A 26,802-nucleotide genomic window follows, 5' to 3' on the forward strand; every position below is an offset into this window, starting at 1 on the left:
TTTAATTTGCCAAAATTAAATTTCCTTTGTGAAAGCCAATGAAATCAAATGTCCAAAGAGCCACTTGTTTCTCGTGTGGGGCTTCCCACAAGTTGCTCGGCAGTTTTTTGGCACCATTTTATATTTCGTTAAATTAACTTTTTCCCATTAAAGCAGCTTTTTTTTTTTTTCGAACAACTTGTTGCATTTGAACAATTTCTAGACCGAAGATTTCCAAAGGTTGTCCTAGTGTTGTCCGAAGGCCATAAAGAACGTTTCCAAAAATTTACGAGGTTTGGCGAGGATTTCGTGGAACATCCGAGGACGTTTCGACTTTCGAATCATTCCCCATTAAAACATTACAAAATTAGTTAGCAAACTTGACGTCATCGATATCTTCACGATTTTTCTAAGTGAAAGAAATCCTTGTAATTCAACAAATTTTTGCCTTAAATAAAATGTCGGAGAAATTTTCTTGATAAAAGCAGCGTTGTGGTATTTGGGGGGCACCTTTAGAGAAACTTTTTTTAACGAAAGCGACTTTTTTGGATTTCTGGATCAAATTTCGAGCACCTTTAATTTTTCATAAATTTCGAGCAACTTTTTGAATAATTTTGAGCAGCTTGTGCCCCAGCAGGCGCTAGGCACTGCCGGCTAAGAGCGACAAGTGGCTCTGGGGACGAGAATGGGTAACGTCACGCAAACTTTTTTCAGTCTGTCCCTAGGCCCCTCTCTTCCGCGCCGCCCTTATTGTTTGTAGTTTTGCGTTGTGTTGTCGAGTCATGTCACAGGCTCTACACACCGAGTGATTCCCCAGCAGTAAGTTTGCGATCACAGCAAGGAAACTTGTCCGGAGAAACATGGCAGCCCTTTCGGTTCAAGACGACTTACTGGTAAGCATAAAATCCAATTGCTTTCTTTTATATTTGTACAAATACCTGTGTCGCAAAATCTTGCTGTAATATAAACACTCCTTAAAACGGTTCAGTTTCACTTAGCAGCTTGAAGTTGCAATAGACGGAACCGTTTAATTTTTAATGCACTTTTAACGGTTTCTACTGCACTGTAAAGATGTCTCACCGAAGCATCAACCGGTTAAACATGTTGAATAATATTTTGAAAATGTTGTAAAATGGCTCATTCGAAGTTGCCGTGACAGTTATTATAGCGAATATTCGAAAATATATTTTTAAGGCGCAGCTGTGACGTAATAAACTGGATTGCTGCTTTACGGTTTCAGAGGCCATCGCACGTACTTTCTTAGTTTCACGTTTAAGACTGCTTACGGCTACTGTATTTCCTCGAATAGTTGCAGATTGTGGTAAATCTTTATTTCCCAATATAGCGAGACATTTGAGGGCTACTACAGTAGTTGAATTGATTGATACGCGAATTCCGTGAATGCATAGGAGACGGTCTAAGTTTAAAATGCCTCACTTTGGTAGCTACTATTTAGTTGCTAAGGACGGTTTATGTGTCTTCTTATTCGTGCTATAGTTATCTTGTATTGCATTTTATACCCTTACATTTTTTTGTCCAGTTATTTAGATGAGTCTATTTTGATCGATAGAGTAAAATTTTGATCATAAACCTTGTACTGGGTTTATTTGTTGATAGGCTTATTGACAAGTAGGGCTTATTTTCTTCGGAAGAAATTTTTGATTTTCAAAGAGAATGGACCAGAATGGTCGGGCTTTTATTGGAAGGCATTCTGTGTCTGAGAATGATTCGTGCACACGTAAATACTGTTAGGGAAAACTCTCTGAAACGCCATGAAACAAGCTGTACAGAGGAATATATAACCATCAAGTCTTCGACCCCGAGTGCGTGACTGGGTCAATATCATCCTCACGTCTCAAAACTATCTTTTGACGGATAACTGAGCTACATGGAGTCAGTCACACACCGAAACGTGAACTGAACAGTTTATCATTCCGTCATAACACAGCTATTCAGAGGACATTTAAGGAAAGACAATTTATCCGGGGAGGTTCATCGCTGGTTAAATTAAAAAGCGAGAAAATTTCTTTGTTATTAGTTTCTTAGCCTACGTGTAGCACGTGGGCTAAAATCCCTGTGGTTAACTGATTTAGTGTCACATCGCCTGAATAGCAGAAAAGACAGGGTAACCAACAAGAGCATTTCAGGAAAAACTCGAAAAGTCATTTTTTTTTTCTCGGTATCGTTTTGGGTGTTTTGATGAAATATTTTAAACTGCCTCGTTCTTTAGCTGAATATTGACTATTATTTTTTGGCAGAACGGAACCCATTAATACCCGCATATTATTTTAGCTGCTGGATATGCATTTTTATCTCTTCGAAAACATCAGACGACATCTAGATGACATTTCGCGAGCTCGAGCCACCTTAAATTTATGTAAAAAATACATAGCTCTGAACCCTGCCAACAATTTTTTTCAAAATTTCCAAAAAAGTTTCTCATCCTGATAAGACAAAATGGTCAATATACGGTACCTTTGGCGTTGCCGTGACAACGAATTTAGATGTCAAAGCAACCTTATTTCGATTTATTTTTGGTGCTAAACGTTATTTCTAAACATTACTGGTGTAGTTGCAATAGAATGCCGAAGATTTACGAGCCACCTTAAATGATGTATCACACTAAAAAGCGGTGTATGTTTGATGATTTTCAATTTTGCCTTGTAAAATTACTGTTTGTTCTACTGTGCAGTTATATCTCGCCCCAAGCCTTGATACCATGTTCGCCTTTAGCTAAAACAATATTCTTAAATCAAACACTACCGGGCGTTGTTCACATTTCTCGGTGCTGCACTTTCTTGATCTGATTTAAATACGAAAGATTACGTCACAATTGTGACCCAATTGTCACGAAAGTGTAAGGTAGCTATTCTGCATTGCAAATATATTTTCGAGTGGCGTTAAAATTATTATTCGCGGACTGACGCTTTAGTTGCAAGCTTGCGATCACAGAGAGTAAACCACTTGTTACAAGAAACGACAGCCCTTGTCATTCCTGAAGGCGAAATGGTGAGCATAGATTCATCGAAATCATTTCTTTTATGTGTTAAAAAGTGGTGTTTAGTGACATTTTGCTGTTAGAAATACATGTAGCATTTATACCTAAAAGATCCGACATCGACTGAGTACGAACAAATTGAAATTTTCCGTCAAATGTTTGCTGTCGTTTTAGCGTGTTAGATTATTGAGCTATTCATCTGAAATAACGATCAAAAATATTATTTTTGAAAGCGTTTTTCGACGTTCTTCGCGTCTTTCGTCGCAGAAATGTTGCCTTCTTGCAACGCTCCAGTGATGCTAAAATTTTAACAAATATGGAAGCTACATGCAAGCATATCATAAGGCGACAGTTTTTTCTTCGTCCACGAATTTTGTTCCATGAGATATCTGTTAGAGTGTGGAAATATGAAATATTGGAATTTTCTCGTGATATTTGTACGTTTCCATTTCTACCGCAAGCGAAATGTTTCGTTCGAAAATTCGAGAGAAAAGGGCGTACTGATGCAAAGCCACCGAAAACAACATTCTAAAATTATTACTGCACTGGCATTTCTGATACTTCGTTTGCTCGTCTTTTGGATCAGTTCTAACCGTTTATTAGCTTTGCAGAGTAAGCAAAAATAAATATGAGAATTAATATTTAACAAACTAATAGTTTATTTTGCGGAAAGTTAGTTCGTGTAATAAACACTTAGCGATGAATATTTATGCTAACTCGTTGGCGTCTGTCACGCAACAGCGCTTTTCAATGACTTTTTAAAACCAAGCCAAGCTCATTGAGGCTTTGTTTTTCTAGAACAATGCTAGCAAAAACTACGCTCCGTTAAATCTGTTTTTGTGTTTGTTGAATACTGGGCAGCAAGGTCCTCTGCATACCTTATCTCAAAATTTTTCTTTTTTAATATGTCTCAAGTTCTGAAAATTTGGTGGTTCATAAAAACATAGCGCTACTTGATCGTTTCCTTGGTTCTTTTCGCCCATTTGCTTGTAGCTTGCTTGTCACTGATTTATAATTTGACTTTTAAAAGAGAAATTAGTTGTTGATCTGTGCGGATGGGAACAAAAAATGTAGAGAAAAGTTCCCAAACAAAGGCACGCAAAGTGTACAAAATCAGATAAAGAGACAACTGTTTAGCTATGCAATCACATGAAGAAACAAGTGTTTAGCTCGTTAATTTCTATTTATCCAAACCACATATTTTTTTTCTGAATAACTTCCAAACGAGATTCGAATTCAAAGAATTCTGCTGTGATATGTGAAAGTTTTCTAAAATTGAAATCATTACAATTTAAAGCTTATATATATAGCATTGTGACCTGCATTAGATGAAAGCTGATTAGGGAGGAAAAATACAACTGCATTTTACTGTCAGCATTTTCAGCTGAATAGAACAAAACATTTTTCACCCTTACAATATTTAAATTAATAAATTTTATTGTTGTAAAGATTATTTAGTACACCTTTTAATTTAATTTAAAACGTTGCTTGATTTAATTTCCTAAAACAGAAAATGTGTTTGTAGTGACAAAATAGATACGATTTGCAACGTTTCGCCTCATCAAAAGTTTGTTTAGGCAAGATATATTTCAAGCTAGCAAAAAGGGACTCCTCCTAGCCTACAGGCGAAGAATTTACGAGAGTTTTCCTTATTCTATAGCTGTTACTCTTGCTACAAAAATCTTGATGCAGAAAAGACTGACTTATTATATTTTGTCTATGTTTTAGTCACACTTCTCAGAGAGGGAAAAGAAACGTGAGTATAAATTGAATACAAGAGAAAAACTTCAATAATAGATATATTATTTCTTATCTTAGCTGGTCATACAGCAATTTACTTTTTTAACTATTCTGAACCAGATTACATGCTGATTTAACGTTCTTACTTTTTGTCATATTCAACTTTCAAACCAGATTTTCGCGAGGCTTTCGAACTCTTTGATCATGACGGAAGCGGTTTCATCACCACTGACGAGATCGGAGTCGTTATGAGGAGACTGGGGCAGAATCCGTCCCCTTCAGAGCTGGAGGGCATGATCAGAGATGTTGACGCTGATGGTGAGTAATCTAACTAATGCACTCCAACCTTTTGCAGTCAAACGTACGAAAGTTCGAGTCAGTAATATAAACCTCGGTAACCAACGATTATATGCGCAAGATATTTTTGTACCTTGGATGATTACACAGTTTTTGACAATGTTTGTTGTGCTGTGAACAATTTTAAACCATATTTGACTGTTAGACAAGTATAAATTTATATAAAAACGTGCTACTTGTATGAAACAAAGAGAAGTTGAAAATTCTATAAGTATTCTTAGCTTTACAAGTAGATTAACTTCGAGACGTCTTCGTCTTCGAACAATTTTAACACCCTATTACATAACTGTAATACGGAATTTTCAAAACGTAGAAAAGCTTTTTAAACCTATAGTAGCTGATAGTGATGAAGCGGCTGGAAATATTGCTGCTCCCCTAGATGGGATGCTAGTCTATTGCAGGTTACTTCCCAGCATTCTCTCAGGTTGTAGGGACAATTCTCTAATGCCCATTTATACTCCTGGATGGAGAAAGCACTATGGATATAAGGTGTCAGAGCTAGCTCGAACCCGATCGCTCGATCCGGAGTCCGACGCACTCCGCTTTAGGGCACTGAGCCTCACGAAATTTGTTAAAAGTGATTTAATTTTCATTTCATTTCATGTTAGGGAGTGGTCACATTGACTTCAATGAGTTCCTGGTTATGATGTCCAATACAAAGGAGAAGGGTCAACAGGCAGAGATGCGCCAGGCATTCAGGCTGTTTGATTCAGATGGTGATGGCTTTGTAACATTTGAGGATTTGAAGAGGGTAATGCGAAACAGTGGAGAGAACCTGTCTGAAGGCGAGCTGAAGAACATGTTCACCAAGGCAGATATGAACAGGGATAATCTTGTTGACCTGAAAGGTAAACAAAGTAAAACAGTATTATAACACGAGCTCCACTCGCGAGGAACGCGCACGGGAAACATGAGCAATAACGCCACGCGCGCTAGTGTTTCTCGCGCACCCGCCTTGAATTGCGACTCTCGCGTTCAGTTGAGCAAGAGTCACGTGCACAATGCAATCGATCAGGACCAATGCCCGGACTCTGGCCAAGGTGTGGGCAAATGCAGACTGCAGCCGACTTGCGAACGTCCATACAAGTACCGGTTAGCCTGAATTATAACACTCCGGTTAGCCAAAATAGCACTCAGGTTAGCTCACCGTCCTGTTGGCCTAAAACACTTCGGATAGCCTTTTTACGGTTAGTTCTCAATAATAGTCATGGTAACACGATATATACTTTAAGAAAAATTCTACAAGTCTGCAGTCTGAATTTGTCACACACCGCTCTGGCCTATGACGATTTGAAAGTCCGTGATTCACGTTCGGACTTGCGATCGTTCTGCCCAGACTCAGAGTTTATTCCGCTCAAATTTCTCAATTCCGTTATTTTACTTGTCACATGAAAATGATGTCAGGATGACTTCGAAACGTTGTGTATTCCTGTCGCTTATTTTTATTGTCAAATGTTTATCAAAGCTGATTGGCTGGGAATCTATAATGAGCGCTCTGCTCATGCTCAAAAAGTCGAACTCAGCCAGAGCCCGCGTTCTTGGTGCTGACCAGAACTCTGGGAACGAGATTGGAGTTATGTGGAGTATAGAATATAAACTCACTGCTAATATTTTATATTTCTTTCTTTTTTCCCACAGAGTTTACAAGGATTGTGAGCAGCGAGTAGATGGACGTCCATCCTATACAATTTCGAATGAGCGTGTATAAATTTGTCGCAGTTTTTCTTAACAACCTGCAGCGCTCAAATTGATGTATATCATTGAATTAAATGCATGCATACTTTTTTTCCTGTAATATTAGAATTTGTAATTAGACATTAAGGGTTACCTCTTTGCAATGACTTTGCACAAGAGTTTTGTCAAATAATAATAAAATATTTAGTTTGTGAGTTTTTCAGTAGCTTTCTCACTTTCAAGGTGATTCTAACTTTTAACTCCGTGCGTTTTTAATACTTTTTCCCCCTTTTTTTCAATGATCATATCGTATATCAAATCCGGCTGCAAATTGTGCGGTGATCTTTTATTTTCACACTCTACTATTTTTTTTAGTGCTCTGTTCATGCAATCGCCTCCAGTTGATTATCAAAGCTTGAACACTGTTTGCTCTCTTTTGTGTTTAGAATGCTTTCAAAACATGTTTCCAAAACGTTTAGTACTCGTTTCTTAATTTGATTCGCAAACAGTCTTTTTTAGCCTGTGAGCAGGCTCTCTATTCGCGGGGCAACGTGAATCTCTCTTCGAGCCTCGCGGGCTCATCGTTCGCCAAAACTCGCACCTTGATCGCGCCTTCCGCGGCGCTCGAAGAAAAATTCACGTTGCTTCCGAATAGAGAGCCTGCTTGCTGGCTAGCCTGTATTAAAATTGCAGAATAATTATTTGCCCTTCTGAGCAGGTGGGCGAATAAGACTATGCTATACGATCAGCAAAATTTACTTCCATTTGAGAACTGTTCTCTTCCCTCGACAAAAAAGGGGGAATGTATATTTAACAAAAAGATGGACACCTAAAACGGACTGGACATTATGTCCTAAAAAAGCTTTCTTATAATTTCGATGTTATGCTGTCCTTTAATTAGGTGGTTTGCATTACCTTGTCGCTCTGTGTTTATTCTGATTTTATCTCGTTTAAAAAAAAATTAATATATTTAAAAAATCCGCCTTCAACTTCCCCTTTATGTGGCTCAGATTTAACTTGGAGCCTGAATTGTATGGCCAGGAAAAGAGATATGTACGGCTGCAAACACTTTTGGGGACTGGATCGAGCCCTAAGTATACGTCCTTTACACAGGGTCCTCTCATTATATTTTCTCTTGCACACAGTTTGTGACATCGCAAAGAGCAAGAGGATCTGTTTGCGGTTTAGTAAAATTTCGAGTTGAAAGATAACAAACCTAAAGAGCGTTGCTTTAATTTCCTGATGCCGTTTACGTTCGTTCACGCTTGCCTTGGCCCGTTGCCTGTTATGCCAACGATACCAGCAAATTTGGCAAATAAATTCAATTAACAAAATGTTAACATCCTCATTTGAAAATATAATACTCTCTTAGTTCCTTGCCCCCTGGTGGGGGATAGGGCCGGGAAAATATAATACATTTCCACGCAAACTTCAAAAAGGTTTTCTTTATTATTTTGTCATTTTTTGTGTGCTGGCTGTTATTGTCCCAGTTAATAACTTTTACAAATGGCACAAATTTGCTTTAGATTGGTTAATTTCATTTCCTTGAATTATAGCAGGGTTACCACCCCCAGAAAAACACGGAGGTTTTAATTTTGTCGTGTCGCTTATCATTAAAACAGACATTTGTCATTTATTTATTAATTTATTTATAATGCCACTCTTTTGTGACAATCATTAAGGAAGGATCTCGGCTCAATTTCCATTTCGGCATCTACGCCCAAACGGTGCTAGTGCGATCTGCTTCACAGAAGCTCGCTTTTCTGATAACTTAACCGGAACGAACATGGTAAGTCAGTTCATCTACTTTCCGGATTTGATTTATCACTTAGATATAATACCCTGAAATTCAAGCAAGAAAAACAGGGATGTTTGCGTGTTCATTCTGTCGCTTCTATTTCCCCTTCTTGTGTTTTTGTTGACATCGCTAGCGGCTACAGAATTTAATCAGTGTGCTTTCAAAACTTGAAGCGTTGCATATGTTGGCTTAATAGGGTATGTTTGTTTTCCGCACTGCGAAACAACGATTGCATCCTTTTTGCTTTTATATTTGTACTTTGTTTCACCAAAACAACGTCTACATGTAATAAATAAAGGTATTTTTTTCAGCGATGTATCCCGCGTTGACAGAGAAAACAGAAGGACTGTTATCAGACACGTTACAAAAAACTTACCCGAATTAAAATATTGTTATAAACAATGAAATGTCTGTGACTAGTTCCAAGTTATGTCAGGTGCCTTGAACGCTTAAAACTTGCTGTAACCATTGAATATTTTTCACTTTGTTTGTGCCAAAGTTCTATTTCAGGATTACTGCTGGCAGAAAAAAGCTTCTAAGTGTTTAAGTGGATACTCGTAGGTTAAATTGCCCTTACCCTAACATTGCACTACAATTAAAAAACACACGACCTTTAAAACTGAGACGTGCCTGTTTTCGCATAATTTTGCGCTGCTACAGACTTCAGTAAAGAAGGTGCTTCTTGTTTGCAAAATATCCATATTTTATATTTCTGACAACTGCTCAAGCTTTTCAAATAATTTTTTTTTCTGGAAAATGTCCATATTACCAAGTGTTTTACCTAAAATATGCAATGTTTATCTTTTGCAATCAATCGTGTTTTTATAGTCTGTACTCGGCGTGATGTCGAGAAAATTCTTTGCTCTTTTTCTGGTTGCGAGTAAGGCATAAAAACTCGTCAGGAGAAAATTTCAAAAGGACCTAAATGAATTAGTTTGTCGCTGAGAGTACGTAGCTCACATTTTGCAATCCTTCAAATGCCTTGCAGGCACTCACTAAAAGTTGAAATAATCCGTCACAAAATCAGGCGCTCTTTTTGCAGATTGTGCGTCAAATTTCAGTCCGGTTCTGTGCACGTCGACAGTTGATGTTTCAGATTACATGCAATACTTCGATCGGCTCCATTTTAGGGGCTGTGTGTAAAAATAACATTTAAAGTTTAAAATTCTAATTAGTATGCATGTAATTAGACAGTTCAGTGAAGAAAAGATTTCTTAGGGCCCAAAGGCGGCTAAAAGTTGTTTTGTGTTAATGACATCACCAGTTAGAGCACAGGGAGCAAAGAAGCCAAATTCGACCTTTGTAAATATTAAAATGTTCGATCTGTTTCGTAGCGCTTGTCATACGTTATCCGATCTTTTTGTTTACGCGACGGTTAAGCCAGCGAAAAACTCGTTCAATAGTCTGTTGTGTAATAGATCGAACATTTTAATATTTACAAAGGTCGAATTTGGTTCCTCTGCTCCCTGTGGTTAGAGTAGTTGGAAGGGAGGTGGTGGGGGAGGAGGGGGGGGGGGGTTGATAGGGATTTCGCGCTGTTAGCTTTCTCGATCAGAGATGTTCAAGAATCTTTGGAGATCGCGCAACGACATCTCAGAGTTGTGGAAAAGGCTCTAGTTCTGGGAGGTCATATATAAAGATAATGGAGGAATCTTCACGATAGAGGTTGACAAAGTTTGTAAGACGTTTTGGGTAATTTCCTTCATAGTCTGTCGCCTTTTTATTTTTCTGGTCTGAACACTAACTTATTCTATGGCTTAACAAATTATTTTTGAAAAATTGTCAGTCAATTCAACTAAACTAAAAAACGGCATCGATAGAATGGAACTAGGAAAAGGCTCGGTTTTCTGGCACAAGCAGTTTCTAGAATGGAAATCATAGTTACTGAGGGGTTCCGCTAGTTACTCTAAACAGGTCTTTTCTGTACCAAGTGGTTGAAAAATCAAGAAAAAAAAGAAGCAAAAGAGAAATATGGCGTCTGCCACATGTACTTTTCTTTACCTAACTATATTTTTCCTTTCCGCTCTGTTCTTTCTGTTCTTCATTTATTTTTTTTATCTTTTATTTTTTTTGTTATCGCTTGTTGTCAACAGGCCGACAAATTCACAGATGAAGAAGTTCAAGGTGAATGGTTATTTTTTTCGTATTAAAATTCTGGTACCGATTAAGTTTGCAGCGTTCTCTTCTTGTCTACCACGAATGACATAAACCAAAGCCCTACCTTCACTTTATACCCTTTTTAAGCAAGAAAACTGGCATCTTCACTTTAGCTATAAAGTATTCAATAACACGTACACATCATCATTATTATCATCATTTATAATAATAATAAAATAATAATAAAACTTTATTTAAACTCGAATTTAGAGTAGCTTGACAAGCTAATATTTCCGAGAACGAAAAATAAATAACAAAAAATAAAAATAAAAATTACTATTTACATATTTAAAATTGACTTATATTGACTAATTATAAAAATTGTCATTTATATGCTTCATGAATTGGCTTTGCAGATGTGCCTTTTAAAGTCAGATAAGTTACATAGCCTTATAAAATTAGGTAGAGAATTCCATATCCTAATCATAAATCGGTCTTTCTAAGAGTCGTGCCAAATTACAATCCGTACTTCGCAGCTTGTCAAATCCATCTTCTACGCACACCTCTTTATGAACTTAACCGACTCCGTTTTCTCTCTCTCGCTCTAATTAGAATACAGGGAAGCCTTTCAGCTGTTTGACAAAGATGGCGGAGGTACCATCAGCACTAAGGAGCTAAAGCAAGTGTTTGAGGCGCTGGGTCAGCATCCCACTGAAGAGGAGGTATACAGCATGATATCTGAGGTCGACCAAGACGGTAGGTATATTTCAATACCCAGTGCGAGGAAATTATTCTGTGGGGATGACCGTGCAAGTGTCTTCGGAAAGCGCATCTCTTCTTCGAGAATTGAAGCGCTCCCTTTTTTATCGGAAAATGTTACGCACTGTAAAATCTATGATGTAAGACTCTGGGCTTATCCAACTTTGTAAGAGGTTTGGGTGGAGTTAACATGGGTATTATAAGTAAAAAATTCGGAATGAGCACATTAGAAACAAGCTGAGGCTAAATTTAAATGCAGAATTATTATACAGTTCATTAGAATACCCCGAACACAAAGCTGTGCATATTTTCATGTACTGACACAATATCATAAATAAGTCTAAAGTGATGTAAACTGTGAATAACCATTGTTTATTAGGTAAAAAGATAAAGCCTCGAGCCTGGTGGCCCATTCTTTCCGGAGCTTATCCCAGTTTCTGTATTAAGCGGCTAGGAGTACAGTGTATTTCTACTCCCCCCTGGATGGGATGCTAGCCCATCGCAAGGTTACCCCCAGCATTAAATTCGACGGTACCCATTTATACACCTGGGTGGAGAGAGACATGATGAGAGTTTAGTATCTTGCCCAAGAGCACAACACAGTGACCCCGGCCAGGGCTCAAAATCGGACCGTTCGATCCAGAGTCCAGCGCGCTAAACACCTCCCATTGTTTTATAGACCGGGGATGACCGGGGATCAAATAATTAACACACCATTTCTTTCCGAGGACACAGGAAGTGGTGAAATTGACTTCGACGAGTTCCTTCAGTTGATGGCAGCCAAGCAAGCCAATATGACAATGGAAGACGAGCTTAGAGGTGCTTTTAATGTCTTTGATAAGGATGGCAGTGGCTACATATCCTCACAGGAGCTCAAACAGGTTAGAGCACATGCACAGCTGCTAGGGCCTCATTTTGCCGTTTATATAGTCACTCTTGGACCCTCTTGTGCTCTTAATAAATCAAATTTGATTTCAGTTGAGCTATAGGTACAAGAATCCGAATCCGAGAGTATGGCGCATAATGGGACACGGTCACATTAAAGAGGGTTTCAATGGGGTTAACCGTTAGCCGTAAAACGGCCAAAAAGTTAGCCGTTAGGCGTAAAAAATGGAAAAATTTAACTGTTAGCCGTAAAATATGTTAACCGTAAAAAATCGGTCAGTAATTATTAATAAGCCAAGCTAGTTCACTTCATCGTCCCAGAATGGCCCTGAGACCTAAAATATGTTTTTCATTAATGGAAATTAATTTTTAACTTGTTAAAACAATGAAAATTAACTTTTTACTTCTGTTAACCGTTATGGAAATAAATTAACCGTTAGCCGTAAAAAAGCCAAAATTTTAACCGTTAACCGTAAAAGCCACCACCCCATTGAGACCCTCATTAAAAATTTTGGTCTTTGGCAAGCTGGTGAAGTAATGTAGGGAAAAGCGATACCAGAATTAAACAGTCTAATCAGTTGAACCTTTCACTTATAATTACGTTTTGACTGAAAATAAGAGGCCCATCGTTTAAGGCGTGTTTTTTTTTTATTTTTCATGATTTTCACGTTACCAACGTACAGGGGCCTAACGGGGAATCAGTCCATTTCTTTTGAACAAAGCCCTACCTTCACTTTATACCCTTTTTAAGCTAGAAAACTGGCATCTTCACTTTGCGTTCGCTACGCACCCCTAGCCCTCCTTCAGCATTTATGTGACTATTGTCTACCGCAGTTATTGATTCGCTTTCGATTTGCAAGTAGCGTTCAATTATAACTCGCACCATCGATTTTAGGTGTTGGAAAATCTGGGTGAATCGCTGACTGACGAAGAAGTTGATGAAATGATGAAGGAAGCCGATCTTGACTCCGACGGCCAAGTCAGTTTTGACGGTAAGCTATGATAGTTGACCAGAAAGAGCCCGTAGCCATATTCCAAATTACAGTTGAATCTCGAACCCTCAATAACTCGACCCTCCCGCTAACTCAAACCTTTCCGGTTCCCCTTGAAGGTTCGAGCATATGGTTCGAGTTATCGCGATCGGGATTTAACTGTAAAAGGTTGTCAAAAAAGTGTAAGATCTGCATGTATCACAGCAGTGAAGTCCGTTAGATATCCAGCGAACACATTTGCCATATTTCCAATTGTCGATCGCTGCTTTAATAAATTGTTTTACATTTGAGGGCATGCATTTGTTAACTCTTGTAATTACAGTTGAATCTCGATAACTCGAACCTTCAAGGGAATCGCAAAAACTTCGAGATATCGGGAGTTCGAGTTATCGAGAGTAAAATAAGTAAGAAAATGACCTGGAGGAGAATCGGAAAAGGTTCGAGTTATTGAGATTCCACTGTATACTATTAAGTGCAGCTACAAACCCAATTAAATCCAGATGGGGTGCAACAATTTGTGAGAGCTACATGTACCATCTCAATTCACACAAGGAAGTGTCATAGCCTAATAATTAGTGTGCTGGAGTTTTGATCGAGCGCGCTGGGTTCGAGCTTTGGGTGGCCGGGTTCGTTGTGCATGTGGACAGGTCAACTGGTCGTGCATGTGGTGTTCGGGGCGCGCGGGAAGGAATTGGATTTTTCACGTGCCCTAGCTGTCCGTGGACACCAGCAAACTGTTGGACAGCATATCTGCGGGTCCTGGGATGGACTAGCATCTCATCCAGGGAGGGTACCCGTACTCCTTATAACTTCACTGTACGGAATTAAAAGTGGAAAAAGTGATAGTGGGTCTTCTTGGCTTGAGGGCAAGCTTCAGTTTACCGTTATACCGTCCGAAATAGGGAGGCGCGGTGGCCTATGGCAAGACACTTTAATCTCATAGTGCCTTTCTCCACCCAGATGTATAAATGTGTACCGGCGAATTAATGCTGGGGTTACCCCTGTAATGGACTAGCATCCCGTCTGGGTCAGGAGGGTCGGATCACTTCTAGTCGCTCCATGCAACGGAAAACGGGATAAGCTCCGGTCTGATGGGCCACTAGGCTCGAACGCAAAAAATCACGCACTTCTATACGTCATTAACCATTTCTGTACAATTCTATTTCAGAGTTTGTCAAGATGATGACCAACATCAACAAATAAAACGAACGATTATCTCTTAGCTTAGATTTGTATTCTCTTTTGTTTTACTTTAGCTATGGTTTGAAACATTAAAATTTAACTTATAATCAGTCAGTAGTAGTCTTATGATATGGTGATGTGGCAGGTACAAGCTAATACCGGCGCAAATTAACGACCAACTTTTTTGGAGAAAGTCTTCACTTCTTTTTTTTTTTGCAACTTTAAAACTTCGGCCTTTAGCTGCTGCTAAAGACACTGCTAAAGACACAGTCTCCCCGGGGGAAGGGGGACTCCCATATGATAGGGACACAGTCTCCCCGGGGGAAGGGGGACTCCCATATGATAGGGACAGCGATGCTCTATGGGAAATTTGAATTCAACCGCTAAGGGAGTCCAGCCTGGCCGTGGCTTGAGCTGTTTTGGACCCCTAAAAGATACCATTTTTCATGGCTTATCGGCCTTGACCGCCAACGATGTATTAAGACGGCGATTGTTCAATGTCTTCACGTGCAACCATAAACGAGACCTCGAAGGCTTAAAATATTGCCATTCTGTCTTGAATACACAACAGATCCGTTATTTGGGTCGTTACACATATGGATAGGAAAGGGAGTGTGTAGTCAAGTATAGGGTAAGGGTTTCAAAATCGTCATAGCTGCATAGCCACTTCAAAGGTGTTTTGGTGTACTGCAGCTAATAAGTCTTTTCGAATCGAAGTCCTAAGAAAACGCGCTACCACCATGCCAGAAAAGGTCCAATTCAAGCTCTCTATACATGCTCCTTCTATTCGGGGTAACTGGTCATTAGAATGCTTCACGTTAGCTAGACTGTCACCGATTCAAGCAGAAGCGAAGGCCTTATGAAGAAGGTTTTATACAACCGGCTTTACCTCAAATTTCGAGGCCATATTTTGTTGACTCAGTTTTTGTGTTACTGGCGAAATTTTCAGTCTCTGGTTACGGGGAAACTGCCTCTCGCTCTTGTTGGGGCGGTTACTGGGAAACTGGCAACTAGAATTTTCGCTTGTATACTTCGGGGGTACTTATACAACGGAAACGTGTACCCGCGCAAAATTTCCTCGCAGCCTGGGAACAAATATGCCAAATAGAAAAGTTTGAAGTTCATCAAGCGACATCCACTAATGATAGATGGCTCTTTTCTTTGAGTAAGATGTAGTCCAACGAATCTTAATGAGGTAGATGATTAATGATTACACTACATGGCGGGCGGTTTACAAACAAGTCAGTTTTGTTATTCTAATTTGACATCCAGTGTTAATCTGTTAACCTCCATTTTTTTCGCATTTTGGGGGGTGTGGGGGCCCCCACCCCCCCCCCCGCCAATTTTATTGTTCTGAGCCTGCAGGTTTGATTAAATCAAAGATAATATCTTTGCTTATAATTTATGGCACTTTTAAACAGAAGTCTCCCAGACCATAAAAATTGACCAGAATTAACTCAAGCTCCCTTGTGGTTTCTGACTTCAAAGTTTGCAATGATGTCGTTACTGTGGTTGATTTGTAGATTTGCACATTCATGACTGCATAAGCAAACATCTCAACCTTGTACCTTTAAAAGCCTTTATAATTGTCAATGTTAGCTTAATAACTACAATTTCTCTTCTGATTAGGAACTGTCTTCAGTGTTACAGGTTACGTCACATTCCTGGTCTTCCCTCGCATCAACCACTTGACTAACGAGTGTGTGACAAACCCCCAGTTACCACCGAAGACAAACAAACAACACTTCAAGCAAGATTTCATGATTACAATTCAATGTGCTTGTTTTATTTGCTCCAACATCCTTACAGCTTTTGCCAATGAAATAAGCTTAAGCTTAACTACAGTCAAATCCCGACAACCCAAGCCTTCAAGGGAAATAAAAAAAAAAAGGTTTGAGATATTGTAGCCTGTGTACAGCCGTCTCGCTCCACTGAGTGGGACAGTTGTACAATAGACTAAAGATATTGGGGTTTCAAGTTATTGAAGATAAAATTACTGAAAAAATGACCTGGAAGGGAATCAAGAAAGGTTGGGGTTATTGAGGATTTGAGTTACCGAGATTCAACTGTCTGTATTGCTGCATGTGCTTTGTATTAAACATCTACCACAACTCTGACGTTTACAATTTTCGTGGTTAACTAGCAAACAGCAACATTATAACCTCAAACCACATCGAATATGTACCTATTCCGATTAATGCTGAAGAGAAGTTATTGGTATTTATATCCGCCAATGTTTGTTCTGAGTCAAGAGAACAAGATTTTAATACTTGGGTTGTTAGGACTTTGAAGTAATCCAAAGACAAACCTTAAGATTTTCTGAGAAGCAAAGATTTCCAAAGATGGAAAATCTTCCAGGATAGCTTCTTAGCTAAATGAGAGATAATTTGAAAAACTGAAAAGTTGAGAGCTACAGTCATGCAAAAGATTGTGTTAGAAAATTGTCAGGTATAGATGTCAGGCCAAATGGGTTAAAAATAAAACTAAATTGTGATGTTGTATATATTATATTTAATTTATAATTTACCAACAAAAATTTTAGCAAAAACAAAACAAAAGCTAAGAACAACAGTTTCATAGCTTACTAGATCCTAACTATAAGTGGGATAATCAAAATTTTCAATTAAATTACACATAAATATCTCCCTTACATTTTGGGGGAATAATTTAAAACTATGGAAATGTGAGCAAATTGCAGTTATAAACTGCCGTCAGACCATCAACTCTCATCAACATGGATTAGGAGGTCGCAGATCATGCAGTTACTTGCTGGTCATCATCTTGACAAACTCTGTTGAAAATAACCAAAGAAAAGACACATTTTAAAAATTAACTTGTATGTAATCATAAATTCTTAGAAATCTGATACTACCAGCTTTTATTGAACCAAATTATCATCTTGTCAGGATTGAACCTTAATTATTTATAAGCACTCACTATTCAGATGAATATTTTGTTTTTGCCTCAGTCCATTTACCTTAGAGGTGGTGGCGTGGTGGTGCCAAAAATGAATGCCAGGGCCAACTTAAATTGGTCCTGTTTCCAGAGGTTTTCTCTATTCTATATTATTTTCTCAATTAATTTTGGACTAAAGCGGTGAAAATGAGTCCTCTCACTCGCTTTGACCATCAGCAAAAGGAAAGGGGAAAGAAAACCTCTGACATTTTGTTATACCGTAAAGCATTAAGTAATTCCGTATTTATTCGATTATTAAGCGCCCTGGGCGCTTATTAAATTTTTGGATCTTGAGAATGGGCCCTATTCGAGGCTGGGCGCTTATTAAATTTCGCCATTCTCGCAAGTGGTAAGTTTATTTTACAACAAAAAATGAATAATAATAAAACGTAAAGATGTACGCAAATTTTACTGTTCATTGAAATTTTGTTAAATACTAAGAAAACTCGGTCTTCGGGGAAGCCCAGTAGTACTTAGTCAATTTCAATCCACAATAATAATCAAAGTATGGTACTCCCCTTGTGCACTTCAGTATTTTTTGAAGGGGGTAGGCACTTAATCGAATAAATACGGTAATAATGCTTTGCAAAAGAGGAATAATAAGAGAACAATGAAACCACATTTAATTACCTTCATAGTTAACTTGCCCATCACCATCAATGTCTGCTTCTCGAATCATTTCATCAACTTCTTCATCTGTAAGTTTCTCTCCCAGGTTTGTCATTACATGTCGCAGTTCAGCCGCACTGATGAAACCATTGCCGTCCTTGTCAAACACTCGGAACGCCTCCCTGATTTCTTCCTCACTGTCAGTGTCTTTCATTTTTCTAGCCATCATGGTCAGAAATTCAGGGAAGTCAATTGTCCCATTACCTGTTTACAAATTGAAGTATGAGCTGATGCAGATATAATATACTTTCAACTGGATTCTCGAACAGAAGGCAATTTTCAAAGCAAATAAATTTACGAGAAAGAATGCTATAGTTCTCGTGACTGAGGCTATATAATTAAAAAAAAAACATGCATTCCAACCACTTCTAGATCTTAAGGGGTGTCGAATGGTAAATGCGAGACTTTGCAACACAGCGAGACTGATATCTTTTCTGAGAGCCCGAGACCTTTTTAGCCTTGCAAAAGAAATTGAGACTCCGAGAAGGCGTCAAAGAAAAAATTTGAGACGACGGGACCCCTGAAATTTCTCTAAAATTTTGTGAGACACAAAATTTTGAAGGACCATTCACCATCCCTAACATATCATTACAACCTGAAACAATGTTTTTTTTTTACGGGACTAGATATTTTGTACTTGTCTTACCGTCCGCATCCACTTCATTGATCATGTCCTGAAGTTCTGCTTCTGTTGGGTTTTGTCCAAGGGATCTCATCACTGTTCCCAGTTCCTTTGTGGTGATTGTGCCATCTCCGTCCTTGTCAAACAGCGAGAAGGCTTCTTTGAATTCTGTTTGAACACAGAAATAAAATGAGTTTTGAAGATCCAATGTGAATATTTTAGTGAAATCTGGGCATTGCTTGTAATTCATGCCTTTTTCAATTCAGTAGTTATTTCTTTTTGTTTCTCAGTTAAAATCTTACTTTTTGTTGTTTGTTACTAGCTGTATCAATTGATAGTTTTTAATGAGAACCGTACCTGCAATTTGTTCTTCTGTGAGTTGGTCAGCCTTGAAAAAAAGGGGAAAAAAGATTTGTGTAAGATGAGTATGTTAACACCTGTGACCAGTTGCCAGATACAGATATGTAATTTTTTACATTATTTAATGATGTAAAAAAATATATCAAGTGCTTTAATTGCACTGCAACTTTATATTTAGTCTTAGCTTCCTTTTCCAATTTATAAGCCCCTATAAGAGAGCTTGTTTTGTAATTTACATTGTTAAGCGGCCTTCACACGACAAACTATTGGCCAACTTGTGTTGGCAAACTCAAGTTGGTGTGTGTGAATGATGCAACAACGGCAAACAAGTTAATTGGCCAGTTGTTGGCGACAAAATAGAACTTGTCTCTATTTTCACCAACAGTTTGCCAACTGTTTTGTGTTGTTCACACACACCAACTTGAGTTTGCCATTAACTTTTATTTAGTTTGTCGTGTGAACGCAACTTTAGAGAGACCTGTAACTTTCTTAATAACATCTGACTGTTTTCACACAAGAAATTTTTTTTTAATTTCTCTGCTTGACAAGTGCATCAAGGACACATTTGATCACTGTTGCAAATCAAAGAATAAAAATTACTTTCAACTGAACCATTTGAATAGCCATGAGTGGCCGATAGACCCACAGGTGTCAAAAGTGTTACAAACATAATCATCTACATAGAGTACTGATGAAATACTTAATTCTCAGAACATTTATTAAAAGAAAAGTATGGTTATATGTCAGGAGAATTTGAAATTTTATCTTTGAATTAATATTTCATAACTGTGAGACTGAGGGATTGCACCAGCTCTGTGACAATTGCGAATACTTCATAATGACCCAAGTCCAGTATTGGCTACTGAATATTGTCAATAAATATTTCATATTTTAGATTTTCCCGTCACCTTTTGTCTCTAACTTGTTTTTGTTTGTGGCACAAATTGGTGGAAAGGTTGATATTCTTACGTACTCCATCAAAAAAAAAAAAAATAAAAAAACGAAAAATTTAGAATGCCGTTTTCTATTATAAAATTCGATAGTATTTATGCCTGCGGCAAAGATTGAAAAGCTATCATAATTATCCAAAAAGTAAAGCACTTTAATTGATGTTGACCACGAGTCTGCGTGTGTTCGATGTTGAAGCATTCTGCTAAACGAAAACTTTAAGGATATTTTGATCAAAATTAATGCACGTTTTAGATAATCCGGTATCTGAGACGCCATATTAAATGGGACCTTTTGCGAAAGAAATTCCGCTTCGCCGAAATAAACCGGACGAAACAACACTCCTTTTTAATGCAAGAAGTGAAAGATAGCTTGCAAAACACATTCATGAATATTTACAAGTTACTAAATAATACATTACTTTAACAACAATTGTAGTTTATCCAAGGTTTTCAGTATTTTTTTCATGCTCAACTATCTTCGCCAACAGAACGATTTTTCGTCGAACAAAGCTAAGATTAGATATCTAGATATAGCCTTTAATGACTTTTTAACGCCCGCAAAAAACGCATGAAGGTGTCTGTTCCGACGCCAAATGACAATAAAACCCCGTAACGTGCGAAAAAGTTTTAGCTGTGGGCGTTTTTCTGTCGTGGTTGCAATTAGCTTACTTTAGTTCTCTACCAACACTCAAAACCTACCAAAGCTCTCTAGAAAAAATAATCGAACAGTATTCTAGCTTAGAGCGGCGAAAGATGTAAAATCGAATCATAAATCGGAAAGAAACTTACCATGTCTGAGCGTAGTTTTCTAGCTGTCAAATGATTAACTACAAAGACGAATGGGTTTCGAAATTAGAAAACAGTAATTTCTAGCGCCAATTAGTCAAATTTGTCACCCTATTCGTCTTTTGCAAACAATAGACTTCCATATTAGGACGAACATTACAAAAAGTGCGTCGCCTTGCGGCTGATGCGGCAAGTTAATTGTTTGTTTTTCTTTTCCTGAGACTGAAATTTTTCCATTTCCCCTTAGATTAGGAACCGAAATGTATGCAACATTAATTGTTGAGTCGTTCTTTAATTGGCTGCTTCATAAAGCAAAGAAATATGTGTTTCTATTCAAAGTATTTATAGCTCAAGCATTGTTACATCGCGTGTCAAAGATATAAATGGAAACAATGACAACAGCCTGTGCACACAAAGCTCGCGTGACTTAAGTTAGTGCACGTGCGCGCGAATCAGTCCGTCACGCAACCGTTTGGGGGTCGGAAGATAAGCCGTCGTATCTTATCTTGCCTATCTTTAATAGGCGCCACAGGTAAGGGTATGGGTGGCGATTGGGCAAAAGAGAAGCGATGCCGGCGCGCCAAAGCGATCGATCGAACGTTGAAGGTCATTGAAAGGATAAAACCTACCCTGGGTACCAGAGGATTTTTCTTGCGCGCGGCGGATTACTCTTCGGCGGCCGAAGAACGGCGAAGCCGCAAGAAAAAACAGGTTTTTCTTCGCGCGGGTCACAATAGAGACATGGCCGATACCGGAAGCCGAGCAAGAAAATCCTCTGGCACCCAGGGTAATAAAAACCTGACTAGTCGCATACAATCAAAGAAAGTACAGGAACCCTATTTGCAACATTTGCATGGTTATTTACTGCATGTCTTCTGTTTGAATTGTGTATTTTTTTAAACGGTTTTTTACCGTTTGCACCTGCAGGAAATTCAAGTTGGGGATCCAAAGTTTATGCCCCGCCTCCCTCTCCTACCAATTCTGGATGCCCAACACAACTAACTATAACAAGGCATCCAGATAGTTATTATTCTTTATTTAATGCTCTAACAGATAAAAGTAAATACAAATCATAAATAAAAGTCTTGTAAACATTATTGTGTCCAAACTGTTTTGTAAAATCATTCCTGGTGGTGCACTTCCGGTTGAATGCACTGCATGAAATATAATACACCTTAGTGGGTGAGTTGTGCAGGCGAAGTAATCATTCACTTTGAGGTCATCATCTTCACAAATTCTACAAGGAACAAGATGAGACAAAATTCATTGTTATAAGGAACATTCTTTGCTGTCATCACAATCTGCCCCAGGTAATGACCATAGACATGCATGCTAAGTTGAGCTGAGTTCAACTTTAAAAGCATGCCAGTGGTTGTCGGTGTTAAGTAAATATCATTGCAGCATTATTGGTGGTAGCCAGCAATTCAGTAAAATACAACGTATATGATGCTCAGTAACACTTTTTTAACCCAATTCCTTGCAACCTAACTAGATTTTTGCCACAATTCGCACCTATTGAAGTACATGTTGACAAGGCATCGTAGATATGCCAGTCTTTGATCGGAATAGATTGTCATATGCTAGTGGCAACTAATGTCTCAGATAAATATACCAATGCCATTTAGCAGAATTGCAAATCAGCCTTTTAAGAGGTGCAAAAGTGCTGTTAAAACCAGTGGCATATTTTGGCTGTTAAAAACAGTACTCTATCGATGCACCAATACACATCCCCTTACCATCATAATTAACTTGCCCATCACCATCAATGTCTGCTTCTCGAATCATTTCATCAACTTCTTCATCTGTAAGTTTCTCTCCTAGGTTTGTCATTACATGTCGCAGTTCAGCCGCACTGATGAAACCATTGCCGTCCTTGTCAAACACTCGAAAGGCTTCCCTGATTTCTTCTTCAGTATCACTCTCTTTCATTTTCTTTGCCATCATGGTGAGAAATTCAGGAAAATCGATTGTTCCATTACCTGATTACAAAAAATAGAAGGTAAGCGAGAACAATATGTTAAAAACCACCTGGTTTTTGAGGTTATATTAATATAGGAAAGATGGGGGAACAAGGGTGCCCAAACCTCCCACTTCCGATACTCTTACTCCTGCTTCCTGAGCATTTTCCTCCCACTTCTCAACACTTTTCATAGTGGTTTCCCCCTCTTTTGTCCCATTTTGTTTGCAAAAATATAACAAAATATTGTAACTGAATTTTTCAATATCTCCCGGTTTCAGCCAGCTTAGGAATCCTGCTTCCTGCCTTCTCTTCTTCTGCCTCTCGCCCTTTTTCTCCCAAGCTCCAGCCCTCCTGCCCCCCTTCACACTAAAGCCCACACTCTGACACTGAATGGATAGTTTTTTGTGTTTAATAATATTGTTTTCGATGATGGAGAATGCTGTGAAAACAAGACTTGTTACAATATCAGATTGACATGCAGTGCTTTTAATTGCTCCAGCAGCAGATTAAAGGCATTGGCTACTTTACTTTACTCAACTCAGAGAAGCCAGCTACTTTGTTCCCCTAAAAAATTAATTGAAATACAGTCGAAGCTCTCGTAAGCGGACCCCTCGGGCGGAAAATGGGGGGGGAAGGGGGGGGAGGGGAAAAAAAAAAAAAAAAAAGGGGGGGGGGGGGAAAAAAAAAAAAAAAAGGGAAAAAAAAAAGGGGGGAGAAAAAAAAAAAAAAAAAATATTTAAGAAAAGATTCTTTCAAACAGTCTGTTACCCTTTTCAAACCAGCTGCCTACTTCACCCCCCCCCCTCCCCCCGACCTTGTTCAGTAAATCACATACAGCATTGCCTAATCAGTCACAGTTAAGCTGTGACTATTGACTAGCCGAGTAGAGGTCTTGGCTAAAATATTAGCGACCTTCAGATTGGACTACGAGTACGAGTTGGGGGGTTTATTGTGTCCCTCTTTTTTTTTTGGGGGGGTTGGGGGGGGCCCTATTAACAACGACAATTATACATGAAACAGCCAGGATGCAGAACAGGATCCAAACCTGCCCACTTCACCCACCGGCCTAAATAATTATACTGTTATTAGAGAACTTCACTTACCATCAGCATCCACTTCATTGATCATATCCTGAAGTTCTGCTTCTGTTGGGTTTTGTCCAAGAGATCTCATCACTGTTCCCAGTTCCTTTGTGGTGATTGTGCCATCTCCATCTTTATCGAACAGCGAGAACGCTTCTTTGAATTCTACAAGTGAGAACATTGGCAAAATGAAATACTGTCAGTATCTGGTTATATTGTGTCATACACTTAACAACAAGGTCTAGCCGGGTAAATTAAAATAGATCAATCTACATCAAAACCATAATTAAAAGGTAAAATGTCGATTAAGGTTATTTTTGGCAAATAATTTTCAGACTTATAAAATTCTCATAATTTCCAACAGAATTTTCAGATGTGTAAAAGATGGTACACTTGTACACAATAAATTATTTCAGACAGGTTTATTCCTCACCAGATGCTGTTTGAAATTGTATTGTATTAAAGGATTTTTATGTTACTATTTTTAATTTAATTATTATAATTATTATTACCGTATATATTATTAATTATTATTTTTAATTATTATAAGGCTGTGATATTTAAGTCCTTCTCACCTGCAATCTGTTCCTCTGTTAGTGAATCAGCCTGCAAAAAATGTCGCAAACAAAACAGGTAAGGAAAAAAAAATCTGTGTTTGGGCCAAAGTTGACCATCAGACATGCTACAGCAAGCTTATCCCAGTTTCTGTGATGTGAAGTGACTAGAGATAGTGTGTGGTTCCAGAAAATATCAATATCCACCCCACAGTTCAAAATTCCAAAGGGCCTGGAGGGAGGGAGAAGGAAGGAGGGGGGAGGGGATCTCAAAAACCAAATATGAAGCTAAACTGTAACTTCTGGAGGGGTGTGGGTGGGTGTTTCAAACCTGGATATAATTAGCATAGATGTATCTGGTAAATTAAAAAAAAAAGGAAAATTGTTCCAGCTGCTAGCCAGGGTGACAAGACCTAACTGCGATTATTTATCTATCACCAATATTTAATCACGTAATTAGCTGAGAGCATACAGCCTTATGCGCCTACTGGCGCGACGAGACATGATAATAAGATGATGATACAGCTGATTCTTGAAGTCAGTATGACTGTGCAATAACTCATAACTTAGGCCATAGCAACAGATAGTAGGCAAATTATAGACCTCAGGGTGTTTGTATCATGCAAAATTTTGTAGTCAAATTCCTAACCTTTTTAAACGTTCATGCCAGCTTATTGATTAATTTTTCTTTGCACAACGTTATTGCACAGGCATGAAAATGTCATATGCATATTTTGCATTGGGGAAAAAAGAGAAAAACCACAAAGAATATTTGGATAACTTTTCATTTGTTAAATTTATGTGATTAAAATTAATGATTTATAGTTAAAAAAAAATTTGACCTTTACGCTTGAGTGAACATGTAGGAAACCTTAGTTGCATGGTTGAGTTGTCAAATTCAGTGCAACTTTGTGAGATTATTCAGTGAAGTTGAAAAGTTTTCAAGTGGTGACAAGTGAGAGTGAAGGCCTTTAATTATTAATGAACAGATGATTATTTGGCTTGGTAGGAGAAAATGAACTAAAAAAATGTAATCAATCCATAAAGTTCACCAAGTCAACGAAGGAAAAAAATGAGCAAAAATCAATATCTTGAGATTTTCGTGATCAAATCATGATGTTTTTTGGTCATAAATGTATGCCAGCAACTTTGTGCTTTATATTACAAAATTATGCATAATATAATAAAACAACAATTTTAGATTTGCACACTATTCTAACATCCCGAATAATCAACTGAAGGTAGAGGTTAAGTGACCTTGATTATTCTGGATATCAGAAAAAACCTCAACCAATAAATATTGACTATTGTAATGCCAGAAATTGATTGTGTAATAAGCTTAGTTACTGCTAAACATTTACTGAGTTTCATCCCACCTGGGGCATTTGGCACTTGCCCCTTCCAAAAATTAATATTTTCTTATTTCAAATTAAATTATCAAGGCATCTTATGACCGAGAGAAGATTTTATTCAATTGATTTTAAGGTTCGGAACCCTTAAAGAAACGGCACAAAAAAGGAAAATAGAAAAAAGAAACCCTTCCGTGACTTTTCAATATATTAAACCCCTTTGGGAACAAGTGACATTTTAAACCCCCTTGAATGCGAGAATATTTGCAAGGTCTCAAAACACTGAACGGTGCAGCCGATGAATACTTTTTATAGAAACGGTATGTTGTTTTTGTTAACAATTTTCAGCCTCCAAAGAATCAGCACTTTTTTTCTTAATCGAAGACCTTTCGATGAAATCAGTGGAAATGTTATTAGAAACGGTGTAAACTGCTCCAATGTGCCTTTATAAAATTTCATTGAATCGAGAGATCTAAAAAAAGGCTATAAGCAGCGGAAATATAGCAACGGAAAAAAATAATCAGGCCAAAAATATAGGCTTAATTATTTTTCCGATTTGTTGCTTGGGTGATATAAACCTAAGCTTACGTTTTCCGCAAATATTCAGAGTGATGTTGGAAAATTTAAAACATAAACTGCTTAAACTTGCCTACATTGCGCCAATTAACGTAATAAGATTAGATATTTAATGTAATCTTACCATTTTTTGTTTCTTGTGAGATAAAATTCTGGATGTCGAAAATATCAATTTTTTTTCCACTAAAAACACGAACTGTTCTCGAAGCGGCTTCCAAAATGTTTTGAAGAGCGCGTGAAATAGAAGGCGGTTTGTGATTGGCCAATGCAATATTCCAAATTTGGATTGCCACCCAGGGGAGTGCGTCGCCTGCGGTTGTATCTAGCCAGGTAGTTGGCGTTCTGCCTCGGGGGGGCGAATGCGCGCGGGAGGGGGGGGGGGGGAAAGAAAAAATAATTGGGGGGGGTTCCCCCCCCCCCCGCCCGCCCCCCTTGTATGCAAAATACTTGAATCAATTTTTGACATTTTTATCAAAAG

General features: G+C 38.2%; 3 protein-coding genes across 4 annotated transcripts; 2 read left to right on the forward strand and 1 right to left on the reverse strand.

Annotated features, from left to right (window-relative positions):
- The first annotated feature begins 712 nt into the window (after window positions 1–712).
- Window positions 713–6,963, forward strand: LOC144657533 (uncharacterized). 2 transcript variants are annotated; one of them, XM_078517897.1, is made up of 5 exons: window positions 713–872; window positions 4,706–4,733; window positions 4,892–5,035; window positions 5,683–5,922; window positions 6,713–6,963. In XM_078517897.1, the coding sequence occupies exons 1-5, from the start codon at window positions 840–842 to the stop codon at window positions 6,739–6,741; spliced, it is 474 nt and encodes a 157-aa protein (XP_078374023.1). In that variant the 5' UTR covers window positions 713–839; the 3' UTR covers window positions 6,742–6,963. The 2 variants fall into 2 exon arrangements, with proteins under 2 accessions (XP_078374023.1, XP_078374024.1); XM_078517898.1 differs by lacking the exon at window positions 713–872 and adding an exon at window positions 2,833–2,988.
- A 1,449-nt stretch (window positions 6,964–8,412) lies between these two features.
- LOC144657535 (calmodulin-like) lies at window positions 8,413–14,571 on the forward strand. The gene is made up of 6 exons (XM_078517900.1): window positions 8,413–8,537; window positions 10,640–10,670; window positions 11,256–11,399; window positions 12,138–12,283; window positions 13,183–13,279; window positions 14,448–14,571. The coding sequence occupies exons 1-6, from the start codon at window positions 8,535–8,537 to the stop codon at window positions 14,480–14,482; spliced, it is 456 nt and encodes a 151-aa protein (XP_078374026.1). The 5' UTR covers window positions 8,413–8,534; the 3' UTR covers window positions 14,483–14,571.
- Window positions 14,572–16,217: 1,646 nt separating this feature from the next.
- Window positions 16,218–26,574, reverse strand: LOC144657908 (uncharacterized). Its single transcript, XM_078518252.1, has 10 exons — window positions 26,449–26,574; window positions 24,421–24,451; window positions 23,867–24,010; window positions 22,540–22,782; window positions 22,016–22,040; window positions 20,964–21,045; window positions 19,065–19,095; window positions 18,732–18,875; window positions 18,047–18,289; window positions 16,218–17,252 (listed from the first exon to the last, which is right to left on the reverse strand). The coding sequence occupies exons 1-10, from the start codon at window positions 26,449–26,451 to the stop codon at window positions 17,224–17,226; spliced, it is 975 nt and encodes a 324-aa protein (XP_078374378.1). The 5' UTR covers window positions 26,452–26,574; the 3' UTR covers window positions 16,218–17,223.
- Between the last annotated feature and the right edge of the window lie 228 nt (window positions 26,575–26,802).

The sequence above is a fragment of the Oculina patagonica genome, chromosome 6 (assembly GCF_052425735.1).
Source record: "Oculina patagonica isolate OP01 chromosome 6, crgOcupat, whole genome shotgun sequence".
Lineage (NCBI taxonomy): Eukaryota > Metazoa > Cnidaria > Anthozoa > Scleractinia > Oculinidae > Oculina > Oculina patagonica.

Excerpts from the sequence above, each read along its gene's own strand:
- LOC144657533 (XM_078517897.1), top strand. The coding sequence starts at position 840 with ATGGCAGCCCTTTCGGTTCAAGACGACTTACTG. Across the intron at positions 4,734-4,891 it reads CTCAGAGAGGGAAAAGAAAC|ATTTTCGCGAGGCTTTCGAA; the intron begins GTGAGTATAAAT and ends CTTTCAAACCAG. Across the intron at positions 5,036-5,682 it reads CAGAGATGTTGACGCTGATG|GGAGTGGTCACATTGACTTC; the intron begins GTGAGTAATCTA and ends ATTTCATGTTAG.
- LOC144657908 (XM_078518252.1), bottom strand. Across the intron at positions 19,096-20,963 it reads CGCAAGGCGACGCACTTTTT|GCTGACCAACTCACAGAAGA; the intron begins GTAATGTTCGTC and ends CTTTTTTTCAAG. Across the intron at positions 18,290-18,731 it reads CAATGAAGTGGATGCGGACG|GTAATGGGACAATTGACTTC; the intron begins GTAAGACAAGTA and ends ATTTGTAAACAG.
- LOC144657535 (XM_078517900.1), top strand. Across the intron at positions 10,671-11,255 it reads CACAGATGAAGAAGTTCAAG|AATACAGGGAAGCCTTTCAG; the intron begins GTGAATGGTTAT and ends CGCTCTAATTAG. Across the intron at positions 11,400-12,137 it reads ATCTGAGGTCGACCAAGACG|GAAGTGGTGAAATTGACTTC; the intron begins GTAGGTATATTT and ends CCGAGGACACAG.